The sequence below is a fragment of the Portunus trituberculatus genome, chromosome 24, assembly GCF_017591435.1.
Source record: "Portunus trituberculatus isolate SZX2019 chromosome 24, ASM1759143v1, whole genome shotgun sequence".
Classification (NCBI taxonomy): Eukaryota; Metazoa; Arthropoda; class Malacostraca; order Decapoda; family Portunidae; genus Portunus; species Portunus trituberculatus.
Window position 1 is genome coordinate 15,699,956 of NC_059278.1, and position 18,846 is coordinate 15,718,801.

General features: G+C 45.7%; 1 protein-coding gene across 3 annotated transcripts in view; it reads left to right on the top strand.

Annotated features, from left to right (window-relative positions):
- Window positions 1–18,846, top strand: part of LOC123508307 (serine/threonine-protein kinase PLK1-like) — a 108,911-nt gene that overhangs the window by 70,241 nt on the left and 19,824 nt on the right. For all 3 annotated transcript variants that reach the window (XR_006675910.1, XM_045261910.1, XM_045261911.1), the window contains exons 3-4: window positions 4,352–4,468; window positions 15,749–15,960. Coding sequence is in view for 2 of the 3 variants with exons in the window: in XM_045261910.1 (XP_045117845.1) it covers window positions 4,352–4,468; window positions 15,749–15,960 (329 nt within the window). In the remaining variant the exon portion in view is untranslated. The remainder of the gene's footprint in view (window positions 1–4,351; window positions 4,469–15,748; window positions 15,961–18,846) is intronic.

Sequence of the window (18,846 nt, forward strand, 5' to 3'; positions counted from 1 at the left end):
CTCGTCTTTCATTTACCATCTTATTCCTATTGTTCTCTTTCTTCCTTTCTCGTTCCCCTCTCTCTTCCTTTCCCATTATTATCCTCATTTCCTTCTCTTTATTTACTGTCCTCTTCCCTTCCTCTTATCCTCCTTTATCCTTTCCCTTCCCTTCTCTTCTCTTATCTACCTCTCCCTTTCTTCTCCTCCATTATTTCCCTCCTCTCCCTTTCCTTCTTGCCTTTCATTTACTTTCCTCTCCCTTCTGTTATGCTTCTCCACTTACATTCACTTTCCTCTCCCCCTCTCCCTCTCCCCCTCTCCCTCTCCCTCTCCCTTCCTGTCACCCGCCATGACTTTATCCCGAGAGAAACTTGGGGACCTGTCTGGGCCGGGCGTCACCTGAGGAGGGACGGGGAGGGATGGGAAGAGAAGGGGTGAGATTGCCAAGGGAGGAAGATTAAGGGAGAGGAGAATTTGTGGAGGTACTACGATGCTTATTTTTCTCCCCTTTTATTTTTCCCCTTTTCTTTTTTCCATTTTCCATTTTTCTCCCATTTTCTTCTTTTTCTTCCCTTCCTCCTGTCTTTCTCCCCTTTCTTTTTCCCCTTCCCCTTAAACCCTTTTCCCTCTTATCTTCTTCCCTCTCACCCTTTCCCTCATTCTCCCCCTTCCTTTCACTTCTCCCCTCTCTCTCCCCTTCCTCCCATTAACTTCCCCTCTTTTAGTCTTCATTTTCCCATACCCCTTATTCTCCCCTCGTCAGCGTCTCCCACTTACGTCACAGCACCCCTTTCCTCTCCCCTCTCCCCTCTCCTTTCCCCTCTCCCCGTAACGAAGGGGGGAGTGTTTTTTTTTTTCGCCTCGCTGGGGAGAGAAAACCGTCGCCAGAATACACAAGTCCTGCCAGGAAGAGGAGGAGGAGGAGGAAGAGGAAGAGGAAGAGGAGTGTAGTGGGAGGCCATCTTGTTCCTTTTCTCTCTCTTCTCAAAACACTCTGACAAAAATAGATAAAAATATACATGCGTTACCTCCCCGTGCTTCCTCCTCTTCTTCTTCTTCTTCTTCTTCTTCTTCCTCTTCTTCTTCTTCATCTTCTTTTTCTTCTTCCTCATCTTTCTCTTTCTTTCCCGCCTCCTCTTCTCTCTCTCTCTCTCTCTCTCTCTCTCTCTCTCTCTCTCTCTCTCTCTCTCTCTCTCTCTCTCTCTCTCTCTCTCTCTCTCTCTCTCTCTCTCTCTCTCTCTCTCTCTCTCTCTCTCTCTCTCTCTCACACACACACACACACACACACACACACATCTTTACTCCTCCTCCTCCTCCTCCTCCTCCTCCTCCTGCCTCATTACTCTCTCCTGTCCTTCCCTACATAACATTCCCCTCACCCCCAACCCATCTTGGCATCCCTCTTACTTCCCCTCTCCTTCCCCTTCCCTTCCCCTTCCCCTCTTCCCATTCCCTCTCCTCCCTTTCATCTTTTCCTCCTATCCCTCCCCTCCCTTTTACTCCATATTTCCCTCCTCTCCCCTCTCCATACTTCCCTCCCCTTTCCTCCCATCCTCCCCTCACCTCCCTTTCCCCTCCCTTCACTCATTCTCGTGACCTGAAAGGCATGGTGGTGGTGGTGGTGGTGGTGGTGGTGGTGGTGTGGTGATTAATGTACTGGGTTAATGGTGTCGTGGTGATGGTGTTAGTGTGGCGGTGATAATGATGGTGGTGATGTGATGGGGAGGAGCCTTCGTCATCAGTGTCCTATCTTTTTCTTTCTTTCTTTCTTTCTTTCTTTTTTTTTTTCTCATGATAAGATTAGACCCGTTGAATTGTTTGTTATGCTTGTTGCTTGTTCTTGTTTTACTTTGTGTTGGTGGTGGTGGTGGTGGTGGTGGTGGTTGTCGTGGTTGTAGTGGTAGTGATAATGTTTGGTGATAGTGATGGTGGTGGTGGTGGTGATGCTAATAGTGGTAGTGAATGTGGTGGTGGTGGTAGTAATAGTGATAGTGACAGTTGTAGTGATAATGAAGGTGATAGTGATGGTGATGCTAGTGATAGTGGTGATGGTGGTGGTGACAAATGGCAGTGATAGTGTCAGTTGTGGTGATGGTGGTAGTAACAGTGTGTGGTGGTAGTGGTGAAGATGATGGTGATGGTGGTGACAGTAGTGATGGTGTCCTATGGTGGTGTGGCGGGGTCAGGCACAGGCCGAGGTCAAGGGTCAAGGGTCAGGGGTCACAGCGAGGTCAGGTCAGGGGTGTTTGTTATTCGAGAGTAGAATCAAATATTTTTCTTTGTAATTAAAGTTTACGGCTTTTTTCCGCTTTCTCTCTCTCTCTCTCTCTCTCTCTCTCTCTCTCTCTCTCTCTCTCTCTCTCTCTCTCTCTCTCTCTCTCTCTCTCTCTCTCTCTCTCTCTCTCTCTCTCTCCCAGTTTTTTTTTTTTTTTTTTTTTTCTTCTCTTTATCTCATTATCCTCCTCCTCCTCCTCCTCCTCCTCCTCCTCCTCCTCCTCCTCCTCCTCCTCCTCCTCCTCTGAAAAGGGGAAGAAAAGATTAGATTGAGAGAATCAGGTGTGTTTGTGTGTGTGTGTGAGAGAGAGAGAGAGAGAGAGAGAGAGAGAGAGAGAGAGAGAGAGAGAGGGCGCTAGAGGTAAGAAAAATAAGAGCAATAATGAGTTTGGAAAAGAGGAATTAGAGGAGGAGGAGGAAAAGGAGAAGGGAGGACAAGGCTTCTCCGTCAGACTGACTAATGACTGCTTCAAAATGGAGGGAAGGGGGATGGGAAGAGGGAAGGGGGGGAGGGGAAGGGAGAGTAAAGGGAGAGTGAAAGGAAGGTCTCAATATCCATCAAGTTGTCCCGGTGACATTCCTAGACGGGGAGAGGGAAGGGGGGAGATGGGGGAGGGAAGAGAGTAAGAGAAAGAGGGAGGGGAAGGGAAGGGATGAGATTGAGGTATGGGAGGAAGGAAAGAGGTAAGAGGAGGTAGTATGAGAGACAGAGGGGAGAGGAGAGGGAGAGAGGGGAGAGGAAGGGAATAGATTGAAGAAGGAAGGGGGAAAATGGAGAGGGGAAGGAAAGGATGATGAGAGAGAAGGGAAGGGGAAATGAAGAAAGATGGATTGGGGAAGAGAGATGAGGAAGAGGGGAAAAGGAAAATGAAGATGGAGTGGAAGAGGGAGGAAGTGTGAGAGGGAAATTGAAGAGGAGGAGGAGGAGGAGGAGGAGAGAAAGAGAATATGGAGGAGAGGAAAGGAGGGGAATGAAAAGAAGAGAAAGAGAAAGAGGAGGAGGAGGAGGATAAAAGAGAAAAGAGAAATGAAATGAAGGAGGAGGAGGAGGAGTGAAAAAAAAGAAAAAGAAAAGGAAATAGTATAAAAAGTAAAGTAGAATATTAGGGAAGGAAGAAAAAAGAAAAAGAAAAATGGAAGATGAAAGGAAAAATGAAAACTAAAAAAAAACGAAGGAAAAAAATGGGAGGAAGAAGAAAAAGAATAAGAAGAGGAAAGAGAGGAGACAGCAAGGGGGGGAGGAAGAGAGGAGAAGGAAAGAAAAAAAATAAAAAGATAAACACGAAGATTAAAAAAAAAGGAGAGAGAGAAAGAGAGAGAGAGAGAGAGAGAGAGAGAGAGAGAGAGGGGGGACAAGGGTAAGGGGAGAAGCGGAGACACATACACGCCAGGTGGTTGAGAATAGATTACAGGTGAGGCGAGGGAGGCAGGTAATCAGTGCACAGGTGAGGCAGATTAATGGAGTCCTCTCAGGTAAGCCACGGAAACTTATGGACACAGTTACGAATTCCAGGATAGAGGGAAATTACTCTCTCTCTCTCTCTCTCTCTCTCTCTCTCTCTCTCTCTCTCTCTCTCTCTCTCTCTCTCTCTCTCTCTCTCTCTGAAACTGAATCTAAATTGATGACGCTCATTGTGGCTCTGGTTCCTAATGTTTCCACGTGTGGTTCTCGTGTGGTGAGAGAGAGAGAGAGAGAGAGAGAGAGAGAGAGAGAGAGAGAGAGAGAGAGAGAGAGAGAGAGAGAGAGAGGAGTTAACATATCAGGAAAAACCGTGTAAGAAAAAAAATTGTGTGAAAAAGAGAGAGTAAAAGGAAGGAAGGTTGGCATAATGAGAGAGAGAGAGAGAGAGAGAGAGAGAGAGAGAGAGAGAGGGGATACAATGTCAATATGTGGCGGACGTGATACAAGATGCATAATTCTCTCTCTCTCTCTCTCTCTCTCTCTCTCTCTCTCTCTCTCTCTCTCTCCCTCACCCCTTTCCCTTCCTTTTTCCCTTATTAACCCCTCTATTTTCCACCCCTGATCACCCCTTACTTTTCTCTCACCATCATTTTTCCCCTCACTATCACTTACCTTCGTCTGTGTCTCCGTCAGATCGCACGGGAGATTGAGGTCCACCGTCACCTTCGTCACCAGCACGTCGTCCGCTTCCACCACTACTTCGAGGACGACGCCAACGTGTACATCATTCTCGAGAACTGCGCCAGGAGGGTGAGTACGCTGACGTAGGCGCTGTAGAAGGGAGGAGGTGGTGATGGTGGTAGTGGTGGTGGATGAGTATATGCTGAAGGCGCTGTTGCAGAAGGAAGGAGAGAGTAGAGGCTGCGAGTATTAGTAGCAGGAGGAGGAGGAGGAGGAGGAGGAGGAGGAAGAGGAATAGTAGTAAAGACGGAGAGAAGGAAATAAAAAAGAGGAGGAGGAGGAGGAGGAGGAGGAGGAGGAGGAAGAAGGAGGAGGGAAAAAAAGAGGAAGGATGAAATATTAAGTGAAAAAAGTTATAAAAAAGCGAACCAATGGACCAAAAGAGAGAGAGAGAGAGAGAGAGAGAGAGTGAGTTTGTAGTAAGTACTCTTTGTGACTGCAATAACAAGGCCATTGCCAAAAGTTTTTCTCTATTTTGTTTGACCTCACAAGTTACAGGAGGAGGAGGAGGAGGAGGAATAAAGAAAAGAAAAGAAGGGAAGGAAAGGAAAGAAAAAAGACAAGAGGGGAAGGAAGAGGGGAAAGAAAAAGTATGAGAAGGAAAAAAGAAAAGGAGAAACAACAACAACAACAACAACAACAGTAGAAGTTAAAAGCCGCATACAAATAGAGAAAACAGCTAAAGAAACGGAGAGAGAGAGAGAGAGAGAGAGAGAGAGAGAGAGAGAGAGAGAGAGAGAGAGAGAGAGAAGAGAACTGATGACGCTCGGATAACCAATAAGAACTACGAGAGAGAGAGAGAGAGAGAGAGAGAGAGAGAGAGAGAGAGAGAGAGAGAGAGAGAGAGAGAGAGAGAGAGACGCGGGAGGTGAGGGGAGCTTTGTTAAAACTCTGAGGGGGTGAATCTCTATATTGAAGGGGTGATGGGGGGAGGAGGGTAAGTTAGGGGAGAGAGAGAGAGAGAGAGAGAGAGAGAGAGAGAGAGAAGGGGAGGTATAGGGAGGTTTGTTGGCAGCTCTCGTTATGTTAGAAAGGGGAATGGATGGAGAGACGGAGGAGGAGGAGGAGGAGGAGGAGGAGGAGGAAGAGAGGAAGAGGAAGAGGAAGACAACTGGGACTCTTGCCAAATACTCTTACCGTAGTTCACAGTTGTTAGTACGATGTGGTGGTGGTGGTGGTGGTGGTGGTGGTGGTGGTGAAGAAAGGGGCGAAAGTAATGGTGTTGATGGTGAAAGTGATGTAGGTGATGGTGATGGTTGCAAAGTAGCAGTGGTGGTGATGGTGGTGGTTGTTGATTAGACAGACACAGAGAGAGAGAGAGAGAGAGAGAGAGAGAGAGAGTGCCAGATGCGGCGGAAGGGAAAGAATGAGTAGAGAAAGAAAGAAAAAGAAATAGGAAGGAAGAGAATGAGGGAAAGAAAAAAAAGCAATAGGAAGGAGAGAGAGAGAGAGAGAGAGAGAGAGAGAGAGAGAGAGAGAGAGAGAGAGAGAGAAAGAAGGTGAGGGGAAAAAACGACACCGAGGAGGAAAGTAGAGGAAAAAGAGAGAATCTGGCCGGAGTTGAGAGAGAGAGAGAGAGAGAGAGAGAGAGAGAGAGAGAGAGAGAGAGAGAGAGAGAGAGAGAGAGAGAGAGACCTTACGACCTAGGTAGGTTAGTCTCCTTTTAATCCATCACATCAACACACACACACACACACACACACACACACACACACACACACACCTGCCTACATAACTGGTTTTTAGATGTCCTTAAACTCCACCAAATTTGTCCCCTCCCTCTCTCTCTCTCTCTCCTCTCCCAATTCTCCTTCCCCTCCCTCCTCTCCCCTCTCTCCTCCTCCCTTTCCTCCCTTTATTCTCTCTTTGTCTCCCCACGTCTTCCTCTGTCTCTCTCTCTCTCTCTCTCTCTCTCTCTCTCTCTCTCTCTCTCTCTCTCTCTCTCTCTCTCTCTCTCTCTCTCTCTCTCTAGGCCTCATTGCCTCCTTGTCGTCCTGATTCTCTCATTCTCTCTCTCTCTCTCTCTCTCTCTCTCTCTCTCTCTCTCTCTCTCTCTCTCTCTCTCTCAGAGTCCCAATAGTTGTGCTCTTCCTGCAGAGAGAGAGAGAGAGAGAGAGAGAGAGAGGGGGGGGGTGAGAAAGAGGAAGAGAGAGAGAGGGGGGGGGAGAAGGAGAGCGGTGGGGTGAGGAAGAGGAAGAGGAAGAGGAAGAGAGAGAGACGGAGAGGGAGAGACAGAGGGGGGTGAGGAGAGAGAGAGAGAGAGAGAGAGAGAGAGAGAGAGAGAGAGAGAGAGAGACGTCTGGAAAACCTTCTCTTTGTTTTCACTTTAGCTGAATCTGACGTCTCTCTCTTTGCCTCATGATTGATTCCCTGGGAGGTTTTAAGGTTCCCGATTGATTTCCTGGGAGAGAGGGAGAGGGGGGAGAGGAGGGGGGAGGGGTTGCTTAGGGAGAAATGGGAAGATAGGGAGGGAACAAGAGGGAAAAGGGAAAGAGGAGGATGGATTGTGTGTATGAGAGAGAGAGAGAGAGAGAGAGAGAGAGAGAGAGAGAGAGAGAGAGAGAGAGAGAGAGAGAGAGAGAGAGAGAGAGAGAGAGAGAGAGAGGACAGAAGCAAGTGGAGTAACACACACACACACACACACACACACACACACACACACACACACACAGAGAGAGAGAGAGAGAGAGAGAGAGAGAGACTACTAAAGATCACTATTTTCTTTCCTTCCTTCCTTCCTTCCTTCTCATTTTTATTTTCCTTACTTTCCTGTAATGTTTATTTGGCACACACACACACACACACACACACACACACACACACACACACACACACACACACACACACACACGTAATCTTTTGACATAATCCCTGCCTTACCTCCTCCCTCCTTCCATCCTCCATCCTTCCCTCCCTCCTTCCTTCCCTCCTTCCTTCCCTCCCTCCTTCCTTCCCTCCTTCCTTCCCTCCCTTCCCTCCTTCCCTCCTTCCCTCCTCTAAACTAGCAAAGTCTGAGATGGAGTGTAACTTATCACAGTCTTTGTGTGTGTGTGTGTGTGTGTGTGTGTGTGTGTGTGATAGGATGCAAAAGTATGCGAGTTCGTGTGTGTGTGTTTGTGTCTTTGTCTGTGTGTGTGTGTGTGTGTGTGTGTGTGTGTGTGTGTGTGTGTGTGTGTGTGTTCTTATGTTTGTCTTATGTACGTATCTGTGTGTACATGTCAGTGAACCAAGACTTGTGTACACAGATGCTTAAGTGTGTGTGTGTGTGTGTGCGTGTGCATGCGTGCGCGTGTGTAGCTCCTTTGACTACTAGGAGAATGACCTTGCGAACTCTCTCTCTCTCTCTCTCTCTCTCTCTCTCTCTCTCTCTCTCTCTCTCTCTCCATAAAGGAAGGACATAAAATTGTGGAAGGGAAGGAAGGGACTGAGTTGTAGCAGAGAGAGAGAGAGAGAGAGAGAGAGAGAGAGAGAGAGAGCCGCTTACAGAAGAGCTTAGCGAGACGAGACGAATGAAAGGATGATAGAAAGATATTTTTTTCTTTCATTTTCTTTCTTCCGTCTTTGGAATTTCAACCTCCTCCCCCTCCCCCCCCGCCCGACCCGCCACTTCCCCTTAAAAAGAGAGAAATAAACAAAATACATACTGAAGACGTATTTTTCAGTGTGTGTGTGAGAGAGAGAGAGAGAGAGAGAGAGAGAGAGAGAGAGAGAGAGAGAGAGAGTTGACAAAGAAGGTAATAAACTGAAATGAAGCAAGAATTGAAAGGAAGAAAGACATAAACACACACACACACACACACACACACACACACACACACACACACACACACACACACACAGATGAATAGATAGATAGATAGATTTATTGACCACAAAAATGCAGAATATTACACCATAATTTGAACACACACACACACACACACACACACACACACACACACACACACACACACACACACACACACGAGGTGATCATTAGGTACGGAAAGCAAGGAAAATTATAATGATGATAATGATGATGATGAACTTGTTAAAAAAAAAAACTAATAATAAAAAAGAGGAAAAGGAGAAAAAAAAAAGTTAGTTCGTGAAGGAGGGAAGTTTACAGAGAAGATTTGATAAAGACACCGAGAAGGAAGTAATGAAGAAAAGGCTGGAAAGTTAGTCGTTTTCAAAAGTAAGGAGGTAGAAAGAAGGGACGAGAGAAGGGGAAATAAAAAAGTGAATTAGTGAAGGGAAAAAAGAAGTGATATGTAGATTAGAAGGCTGAAAAAGAGAGAGAGAGAGAGAGAGAGAGAGAGAGAGAGAGAGAGAGAGAGAGAGAGAGAGAATGAAAACTAATAAGCCAAGTAGAAGAGGAAAACTGAATAAAAAAGAAGATAATAAGAAAAAGAAGATAGCTTTAAAAATAGTGAGAAGAGAAAGAAAAGAGAAAAACGTTAATTAGATTGAAAAGAAGAGGAAAATAACAAAACTGACGAAGGTAAAAGAAGAATAAAAACGAAAAACGGGAAGAGAGAGAGAGAGAGAGAATCAGTGGAAAGGAAGGAAAATAAATAAACCAAGTAGAAGAGGAGAACTGAAGATAAGGGAGGAAGAAACTGAAATAAAGAAAGTAATGAAAAAAATAATGAAAAGAGAAAGAAATGAGAAAAACGATAATAAGAAAAGAGGAAAATATCAAAATAACGAAAAAAAAATGAGAGAGAGAGAGAGAGAGAGAGAGAGAGAGAGAGAGAGAGAGAGAGAGAGAGAGATAGCAGTAGTAGTAGGACTTTTAACGAATAGATACAGCTGAACTAGGAGCAAGCGAGGCAGACTGGGCGGTAGAGAAACATTACGTCTGCTGGAGGCTGTGTTTACTGGTGAGATGGGGAGTGGGGGGGAATGGGGGGAAGGGGAAGGCTTAATGAGGCAGCTGGGTAGTCTCTCCCTCCTCCCTTCCTCCTCCTCCTCCTCTTTCTCTTCCTCTTCTTCCTCGTTTCTCTTCCTTGGGTTCCCTCGTTTTCCTCTTTTCCGTGTCTGTTTTCATTTTCCTAATTGTTTTCGTTCTTTTCTTCCTTTGTTGTCTCAGTTCCTTCTTCCTTTCTTATCTCTTCCTTCTTTACCCCTTTCCTTCTCTCTCATCTTTCTCTTCTCCTCCTCTTTTCCGGTTTCGTGATTCTGTTTGCTTTTGTTATTTTCCTCATTATTTTCTTTCTCTTCTCCTCCTCCTCTTCCTCTTTGTCCTTTTTTTTCGATCCTAGTTCTCTTCCTTCTCTCCTCCTCTTCCTGGTTTCTTTTCTCTCCCTCACTTTTCTTCCTGTTACTGTTTCTGCGTCTTTTTTTTCTCCTCCTCCTCCTCCTCCTCCTCCTCCTCCTCATGTTCTAACTAGGAAGGCGAAGGAAAACAAACATAACAAGGCTGTCTCGTCACTTTAATACAAGACCTTGCTGCCTCAACCACAGTGCCAGTGCCGCGTCCCTGAAGAGTGCCACGCGAGGGCTCAGCAGTGCCACCTTAAGACGGCGGGCCTGCCTAATTCTGGCGCCTAAAGTGTTAGTCTGAGGATTATTACGATTGTTACACAGTGAGTCTTAGTGTTTGACGTGACAGTGTTGCGCTTTGGTGTTTTGGTGTTACTGCCACTTTGGGTGTGTAAACAGTGCCATTCTTGGGTTTGTGATCAGTGCCATTTTAACCTTTAGACCGTGATAAGTTAAGACACTGATATGATTAACACTGGTTTGTTCTATTTTGATATTTTAAGACACCAGTGATGTTTAACTTAAAAAAAGGTCATTTTAAAACTCCACTTATGTTTTGATCGTAAAAAAGAGGCACGCTTTGTTTCAGAAAAGTGTATTTAAACTCCAAGACATCCGTGAATTTCAGAAAACAACCTTAAAACTAAATTAATACTATTAGAACGTGTCAAAGGGCTTAGACCTCAAGATCATTAATTTAAAGCAAAAACAGCTTACTAAGGAACAAGAGACAAATATATTTACACTAAAAACACAAGAACTTTAAAGATATATATCATTAGAACACACACACACACACACACACACACACACACACACACACACACACACACACACACACACACACACACACACACACACACGCGCGCGCGATAATAATAATGATAATAATAATAATAATATTGATTATGAATAAATAAACACGATTTGACGCGTCCTTAGCTTAATAAAAAAAACACCAAAATTAGCAAAAAATAATTAAAGAACCATAAACTTTAGAAAATCAATAAAAAAATATCTCAAACTAACACAGATAAAAAAAAAAAATCAACCACCCACACACACACACACACACACACACACACACACACACACACACACACACACACACACACACACACACACACACACACACACACACACACACACACACAAGGCACCGTAGAGGAACTTAACCAGAAGCAGTGGCACTCAAAGTCACTACCTACTTTCACAACCCTCACAGTGCCACACAGACTCCAGTCATCCTGTATGCACCGTCACGACAAGAATGCCACGCTAAACCCCTAGAGTGGACTGTAATCCCTTGCTGTGGCACTCCTTCCCTCTTCAAGCCCCTCCAGTGCCAGTAAACCAAGGTGCGGGGAACAGAGATGGTGATATAGGTAATAAGATTGAAGATGGCACGGAGGAGGAGGAGGAGGAGGGGGGATGTCTGTGAGGAAGCTGTGAAGGGCCAAGGTCACGAAAGCTGGAGGAGGAGGAAGAGGAAAAGAAGAAGAAATAACTGTAAAAGGATACAGACAGACAGACAGAAAGAAAGAAAGTATAGAAGGAAAGAAGCGAGGATGAAGAGGAAGAAGGAACAAGACGACGATGATAAAAAAAAGGGCAGGCTGAAGATGAAGAAGAAGAAGGTGGAGGAGGAGGAGGAGGAGGAGGAGGAGGTAGTGAAAATTGTGAATAATGATGATATTTGCGGGGAGAAAGGAGGAGGAGGAGGAGAAGAAATAAGGGCGACAGGTAATGGAATGAAGATGATAATGGTGGAGATGGGAGAATGTAACATACGAGGAGGAGGAGGAGGAGGAGGAACAGAAAGAAGGGAGAGAATAAAAATAGAAGATAGAACTCAGAAGTGAAGAAAAAAAGCAGGGAAGAGGCCACAAAAGACTGGGAAGAAGGAAAAGACGTGAAGGCGAGGCAATAATAAAGGAGAAGCACAATTGAGGATGACAGGCGAGAGATAAGGAGGCCACCAAATCATTCAGGTAGACGCCAGGTATTCAGAATGTGCAGGTAAGAAGGGCGTGAGGGCGTGAAGTGAGGTGAACGTTGTAGTAGTAATTGTAGTAGTAGTAGTAGTAGTAGTAGTAGGAGTAGGAGTACTAGTGGTGGTGGTAGTTTGTATTTTCTGCTAACATCACTGTTTTTCGGTTTTGTTAGCTAGTAGTTGTTGTTTTAGTAGCAGTTGTAGTAGTAGTAGTAGTTGTAGTAGTAGTTGTAGTGATGGTTGTTATGGTGGTAGGACTACAATTTTCTTGCTACTGTAACTACTTTTCATTATTGTTAGGTAGTAGTAGTAGTAGTAGTAGTAGTAGTAGTAACAGCAGCAGCAGAAGCAACAGCAGCAGCAGTAACAATTATAATAATGACTCCTTCTCTTTTGTCTTAATTAAATAAACCAAAAAAAAAATAAATCGTATAAACCAGCCACCGAAAACCACAACGCCATACCAGTACAGAAAGACACAATAAACCCACAACTTAACGACACCAATAATAATAGAAACCAAACGAGGAAAAAAAAAAAAGAAAAGAAAATAAGAAGAATATTAAAAACAGGTTTGAGATGATAAAAATGCAAATAAAAATCACACATAATAATGATAACAATGATGAAAAGAAAGCCAGTTATTATCTCCACTTCCTCCTGAGTCTAATGTTGAGTTGCGCTTTCTTCCTCCTCTTACTCTTCCTCTCTCTTCTCTCTCCTAGTAACTCTTGTGACCTCTGACCCTCTGACCTTGTTGGGAGAGGTCAACAAGTGCCCTCCCATCACCCAGCGGAGGTCAGGTCAATCCTTTGCACCCACACATCATTGCTTGGGGTGGGGAGTGTGAGGGGAGATGGGGAGGGGAGGAAGAGAAATGGGGAAAGTAAAAGATGGGGTGCTCTGATATGATTGTTTTTTTTTTTTTTTTTTCCTCCTCCGGTCTCTCTTCCTCTCCTCTCCTTTATCTATTTATCTATCTTTCTCGCCTCTCCTCTCCTCTTATTTATCTATCTATTTCCCTGTCTTTTCGTCTTCATTTCATTCTTTGCTTCCTCTTCCGTTCACTCCATTACTTCTAATTCTTCTTTATCATCTTAGTCCGTCTTTCTCTTCCTCTCCTCTCTTCCTATCTGTCTATCTCCCCGTCCTCCCATCCTTCCTTCTCTCATTCTTTGCTTCTTGCTCTTCATTCACACTACTACTACACTTCTTAATCCCTCTTCCCCCAGTCACTCCCTTTATCATCCCACTTCTAATCATCCCTCCACCTTCCCTGTGTCCTCCCCTTCCATCCCCATCACCTTCTTTATCTCATTCTTAGCTTCTTCCTCTTCTGTTCACACCACTGCTACACTTCCTAATCCCCAATCACTCCCTTTATCATTCCACCTTCCTGCGTCCTCCCCTTCCATCCCCATCACATCCCCAAACCTCCCATCCACTACATCCACTTTCCCTCATCTTCTCAGTTCCACAAAGCCCCATTTTTATCTGTCTTATTAAAAAATTCTTTGCGTTTGGGGTGACATGGTGAGGTGGCAGGGGTTTGGGGTGACATGGTGAGGTGGCAGGGGTTGTGTGTTTATATAGCGCTGAGGTGGTGCTTTGGGGTGATTGTTAACCCTTTCACTGCGTCACGGAACAGTTAGCAGCAACAGAAGCAATGTGTGATGTCTTTATAAGCATCTACAGGAAAGTTAGAGGTGAAAAAGGAGATTATTTTGCGATTTTTTCTCAGTTTAAGCTCTTCAGTACCATGACACATTTTCATATTCATTCTGGTTACTGTTTGGCGATTTTAAACAGCTTCAGAAACTTGTGTGGAGATTAATGTAGTGAAGACCTCCATAGACCTTTCCTAATGTTAATAATATCGTCTAATCATACCTAAAATTAATGGTAAAAATGCGTCCCAGTACTGAAGAGGTTAAAGATTGGATGTGGCTGTAGGACAAGTAAAGGTGTGTCAGAGTGATTGGTTATTAAGGACAGGTGTAGCAAGTGGCAGTCAAAAGGGTTAAAGTAGATTTTTTCTTTTTTTTTTAGTATAGTAACAGTTTTCTCCGATTTATTTAATCCTCATTAGCAACCTTCACAAAATTTCACCGTAGTCTCCACCTCATATCCTCATTTACCTTCCCTTACTTCCCTTATTTCCTTACTTCCCCTTACTTCCCTTTTACACCACTTATCTCTCCATTTATTTATTTCTCATCTCCATTAGCGACCTTTCCCAAGCATTCCCTCAGCCTCTTCCTCACCATTTACTTCCCCCGACTTCCCCTTCCTCTTTACTTCCCCTTTACTCCACTTTCCCCTCTCACCTTTTGCCTTCCCGCGGTTCCCAATCCTTCCCCTTTAATGAGAGTCCTTCCTTCCTTCCCGGGCCGTTCAGGTGAGCATAACAGGTGAGATTAGTCGTGGGAGGCCGCGTGAGCCGTCCCCTTCACACACCTGTCACATTTCCTTCCTCTTCCTCTTCCTCTTCCTGTGTTTTTTTTTCCCACATTTCCCCTCTGCACCTGTGTTCTGTCCGTCTAACTTTCTTCCCTTTCTTTTTCTCTCCTTTCTTGTTTTTTTCTCATTTTTTTCTTCCTCCTGCATTCTTTTATCTCTTGCCTTCCTCTGTTTTCTCAGTTCTCTAATAACTTTTGTTTTTATCTTTTCCATCTTCTCTCCCTCTCCTCCTCCTCCTTCTTTTTATTCTTTTTATTCTTTTTTTCCATCTATTCTTAAGCTTTTAGTCTCTCTCTCTCTCTCTCTCTCTCTCTCTCTCTCTCTCTCTCTCTCTCTCTCTCTCTCTCTCTCTCTCTCTCTCTCTCTCTCTCTCTCTGTCTTTTAGTATCTCTCCATCTCTTCTCTTCTCCCGTTTCCTTCTCTATCATTCTTCTTCCCCTTTTCCTTCCTCCAACCTCCACCACTTTTCCTCCCCCTCCTCCTCCTCCTCCTCCTCCTCCTCCTCCTCCTCCTCCTCCTCCTCCCAGACGTCAAGAAACTCGTGGACTGATCCGTTAAGGGCGAGATTGACGTGGAATTGATGCAGCAAATGATTCTTAGATGGTTGGGTGTTTCGTTTTATTGTATTTTTTCCTGTCTGACCGTGGGGAGGAGGAGGAGATGGTGGAAGAGGGGGAGGAGGAGGAGGAGGAGGATTTCAGTGGTGGTGATGGTGGTGGTGGTGTAATGATGAGAACTGCTGAGGGGAGGAAAGACGTTATTTTGATGAGAGAGAGAGAGAGAGAGAGAGAGAGAGAGAGAGAGAGAGAGAGAGAGAGAGAGAGAGAGTATCTTACAGACAGACATCCACACACACACACATGCAAAAAAAATAAATAAATAGACACAAACATACTAAGACAGACAGACAAACAGACAGAAAGACAAGAGAAGCAAAAGATACAAATAAAATAACCTCTCTCCCTCTCTCTCCTCTCCCTCTCCCTCTCCCTCTCCCTCTCACTTTTAGCCAGAGGGGAAAGGGGGGCCAATTCAACCGCTTCGTACCGCATCACCCCCTCTCCCTCTCCCCTCTCCCTCCCCTTCCCGCCGTGAGAAAGTGACCGGCAGTGAGAGAGCGGGAGTAGCTGTGAGAAAGTGCTGGTCAGTGAGAGTGAGTGGCTAGCGGCGTGGAGTAGTAGTTGTGTATGTGTGTGAGTGAGAGAGAGAGAGAGAGAGAGAGAGAGAGAGAGAGAGAGAGCGTTCGTCGCCTCCACCGCCTCCACTTTCCGGCAGGATGTCCCAGCAGGCTCCCGTTAGCTGGAGAGGAGGAGGAGGAGGAGGAGGAGGTGGTGGTGGTGGTGGTGGTGGTGGAAGAAGAGGAGGAGGAGGAGGACGAAGATGAGGACGCATTGCCGTAGTGGTGTGGACGTTGCAGGAGGAAGAGGGAGAGCAGTAGAAGTAGTAGTGGTGTTAATAGTAGTAGTAGTAGGAGGAGGAGGAGGAGGAGGAGGAGAACTAGAAGGAAGATGGATTACCCCTGTGTGTGTGTGTGTGTGTGTTCATCCTAGCCCACCCCAGCCTAAATTAACCTAACCAAACCAAAACCCAGCGACACTCCTCACTCACCACCCACACACACTCACGCACCTCTCATCTCCTTCCCACAGAGTCTAGTGCACGTGTTGAAGCACCGACGCACCCTGACGGAGCCTGAGGTGCGGTACTACATGCGGCAGCTGGCGGAGGGCGTCGCGTATGTCCACCAGCAGCACGTCATCCACCGCGACCTCAAGCTGGGCAACATGTTTCTCACGGAGGACATGTCAGTGAAGATTGGGGACTTTGGGTTAGCCACGCGCGTCGACGATAATCGGAACGTGTGAGTACTGAGTGTGTGTGTGTGTGTGTGTGTGTGTGTGTGTGTGTGTGTGTGTGTCTCTCTCATCCTCCCTTTTCTTCTTCACGTTTTTCCTTTTTTTTATTCGTATTGCAATTCCTTCCTTGTTTTTTTTTTTTTTTCTCAAGTTTATATTACGATTCTTTCTTTACGTCTCTTTTTGTCTTTAGTTAAGTTTTTTATTCTTATTACGATTCCCTCCTTGCTGTCTCTCCCGTTATCTCTCTCTCTCTCTCTCTCTCTCTCTCTCTCTCTCTCTCTCTCTCTCTCTCTCTCTCTCTCTCTCTCTCTCTCTCTCTCTCTCTCTCTCTCTCGTTCTTTGCCATCTGTTTCCTCTCTTTACCTTTCCTTTTCATGTCCTCTTCTCTTTTTTGTGGTAATTCTTTTTTTCTCAATGTTCCTTTTTTTTCACATCCTTTTCTTCGTATGTACCATCTGCTTCCTTACTTTTTTTCCTCTTTCTTTTATCCGTCCTCGATTTCAATTTCTCCTTTGTCCTCCACATCCTTCCCTTCCCTGTCCTTGTCTTCCTTGTCTTCACCCCCTTCATTCCTCCCTCATCGTCTTCCGCTCGTCTTCCGTACGTTCCTACCTATCCACTTCTTCACCCATTGTCCTTTTTCTTCAGTGTTTCATTCCTCAGTATTCTTCATCCCAACGTTCTCCTCTTGCATTCTCTTCCTTATCTGCGTCTTCCTTTTTTAATCCCTCTTCACTTATCCTGTTTTTCACTTCCATTATTTTTCTCCCTGCAATCTTAATTTTCTTCCTTTTGTCTACTCTCCCTCATCCCTGTCATGTCCACCTACTCTTCTTCTCTCATCCCCATCATAGTTTCCTTGCCTCACCCCTCTTCACTTATCCTGTTTCTCATTTCCATTAGTTTTTTTTTTTTTTTTCCTCCTACTCTCCTCATTTCCATCCTTTTGTCTACTCTTACCCCTGTCATGTCTACCCACTCTCCTCCCCGTCCCATCATCCTCTTCATGTCTCCCCCCCGTACCTCACCCCTCACTACTCATTCTAAAACTCGCCCCATGTCATGTTTCCCCCCACAGTGTTGCATCCCTCACCCCCTCCTTCACCCCACCTTCTCGTCCGCAGTGCTTCCTTCAACCCCCCATGGACCACATCTTCTCATGATGTCCCGCAGTGCTTCATCCCTCACCACTAACACGCCCCTACCACTCACCCTTCCTCCCGGCACAGTTACTTCACCCACAGAACGCCTCATGAGTCGTTCATTCCCCCGCGCCGCAATGAGATAATCCCCTCTATTACATCTTGGGAAAACAACTTAACTAACTCAGACAACTGGACTTAGCGAGGCATGGAGAGTGGAGGGAAGAGTGGAGGCAGGGTGGACATGGAGGTGGGATAGGCAAGGAGAGTGGAGGGAAGGAGTGGAGGAAGGAGTAGAGACAGGGTGGACTTGGATAGGGGTAAAGAAGGAGGGTGGAGGGAAGGAGTAGAGGCAAGGTGGACTTGGATAGGGGTAAGGAAGGAGGGTGGAGGAAGGAGTAGAGACAGGGTGGACTTGGATGGGAGACAGGGTGGACTTGGATGGGGTTAGAATGGGGTTGGAGGGAGGCAGGGTGGAGATAGGCTGGACAAAGAGAGAGAGAGAGAGAGAGAGAGAGAGAGAGAGAGAGAGAGAGAGAGATCTATTTGAAGGAAGGCAGAGTGGAAGAATCATGTGTTTAGATGGAGATAAGGTGGAGGAAGAGTGAAGGCAAGGTGGACTTATAGGTAGGAAGAGTGGAGGCTATGAGCTTGGAGGACATAGGGAGGAAGAGTGGAGGCTGTGAGCTTGGAGGAGGAGGAGGAGGAGGAGGAGGAGGAGGAGGAGGAGGAGGAGGAGGAGGAGGAGGAGGAGGAGGAGGAGGAGTAGGGACATCAGTGTGGAGTGTGGTGCATGCAAAGTACATGTTCCACAACTTCCACGCCTCCTCCTGCTCTGATTTATGGCTTAGCGGCGGGATTGTCTCTGTGTTGACTCTGCACGCTTGGGTGGTGAGGCAGCATCGCCCGTCGTGCGCTTGTAGTGACCAGACAAGGCGCTCAGACACCCAGACGCGTAGACAATATTCAAGGCGAGGTGTTGGCTGGTCTTGCCCTCCGTTAGAATGTAAGGCTGTGGCGCTGCATTTGTTATGAGGTGGATTAAAGAGCCAACAGCCTACGTACGTGCATATGTGTGTGTGTCAGTTCCTTGTGCATTCACTTCCTGTATGGTGATTCACTCTCTCTCTCTCCATTTGTTCTTTGTCGTTTGATATGGACGGTGGGTATAGAATTGGTTTCACACAGGGACGTTTTATTTTACTACTCTTGTTGCTCTTTGTCTCCAGATAGGGATGATAGGTTGACATGGGTACATTTTACATGGAGTGTCTTTCCCTCTCTCTCTCTCTCTCTGTCTAGTTGTTCCTTCACTTCTTTTAGCTCCTCTTCATCGCTAGATATGGATGTTAGTTGGATAAAGATAAATTTTACATGGATTGCCTTTCTTTTTATCTCTCTCTCTCTCTCTCTCTCTCTCTCTCTCTCTCTCTCTCTCTCTCTCTCTCTCTCTCTCTCTCTCTCTCTCTCTCTCTCTCTCTCTCTCTCTCTCTCTCTCTCTCTCTCTCTCTCTCTCTCTCTCTCTCTCCCCCGTCTAGTTGCTCTGTGTCACTAGATATATATAGTTTTTTTATGCAAGCAGTGTCATGTGTTAAGTCTTCTGGCTTGTTGCAACTTTCCTTATGTTCTTAGACGTGTTCCTATGTACGTTTGTAAGTGGAAATGCTTTGTCCTCTTAATTCGATATAGTCTTAAAAACCCACACATGCAGATGACCAGCCGGGTTTTCATGAGTATCCCACTGAT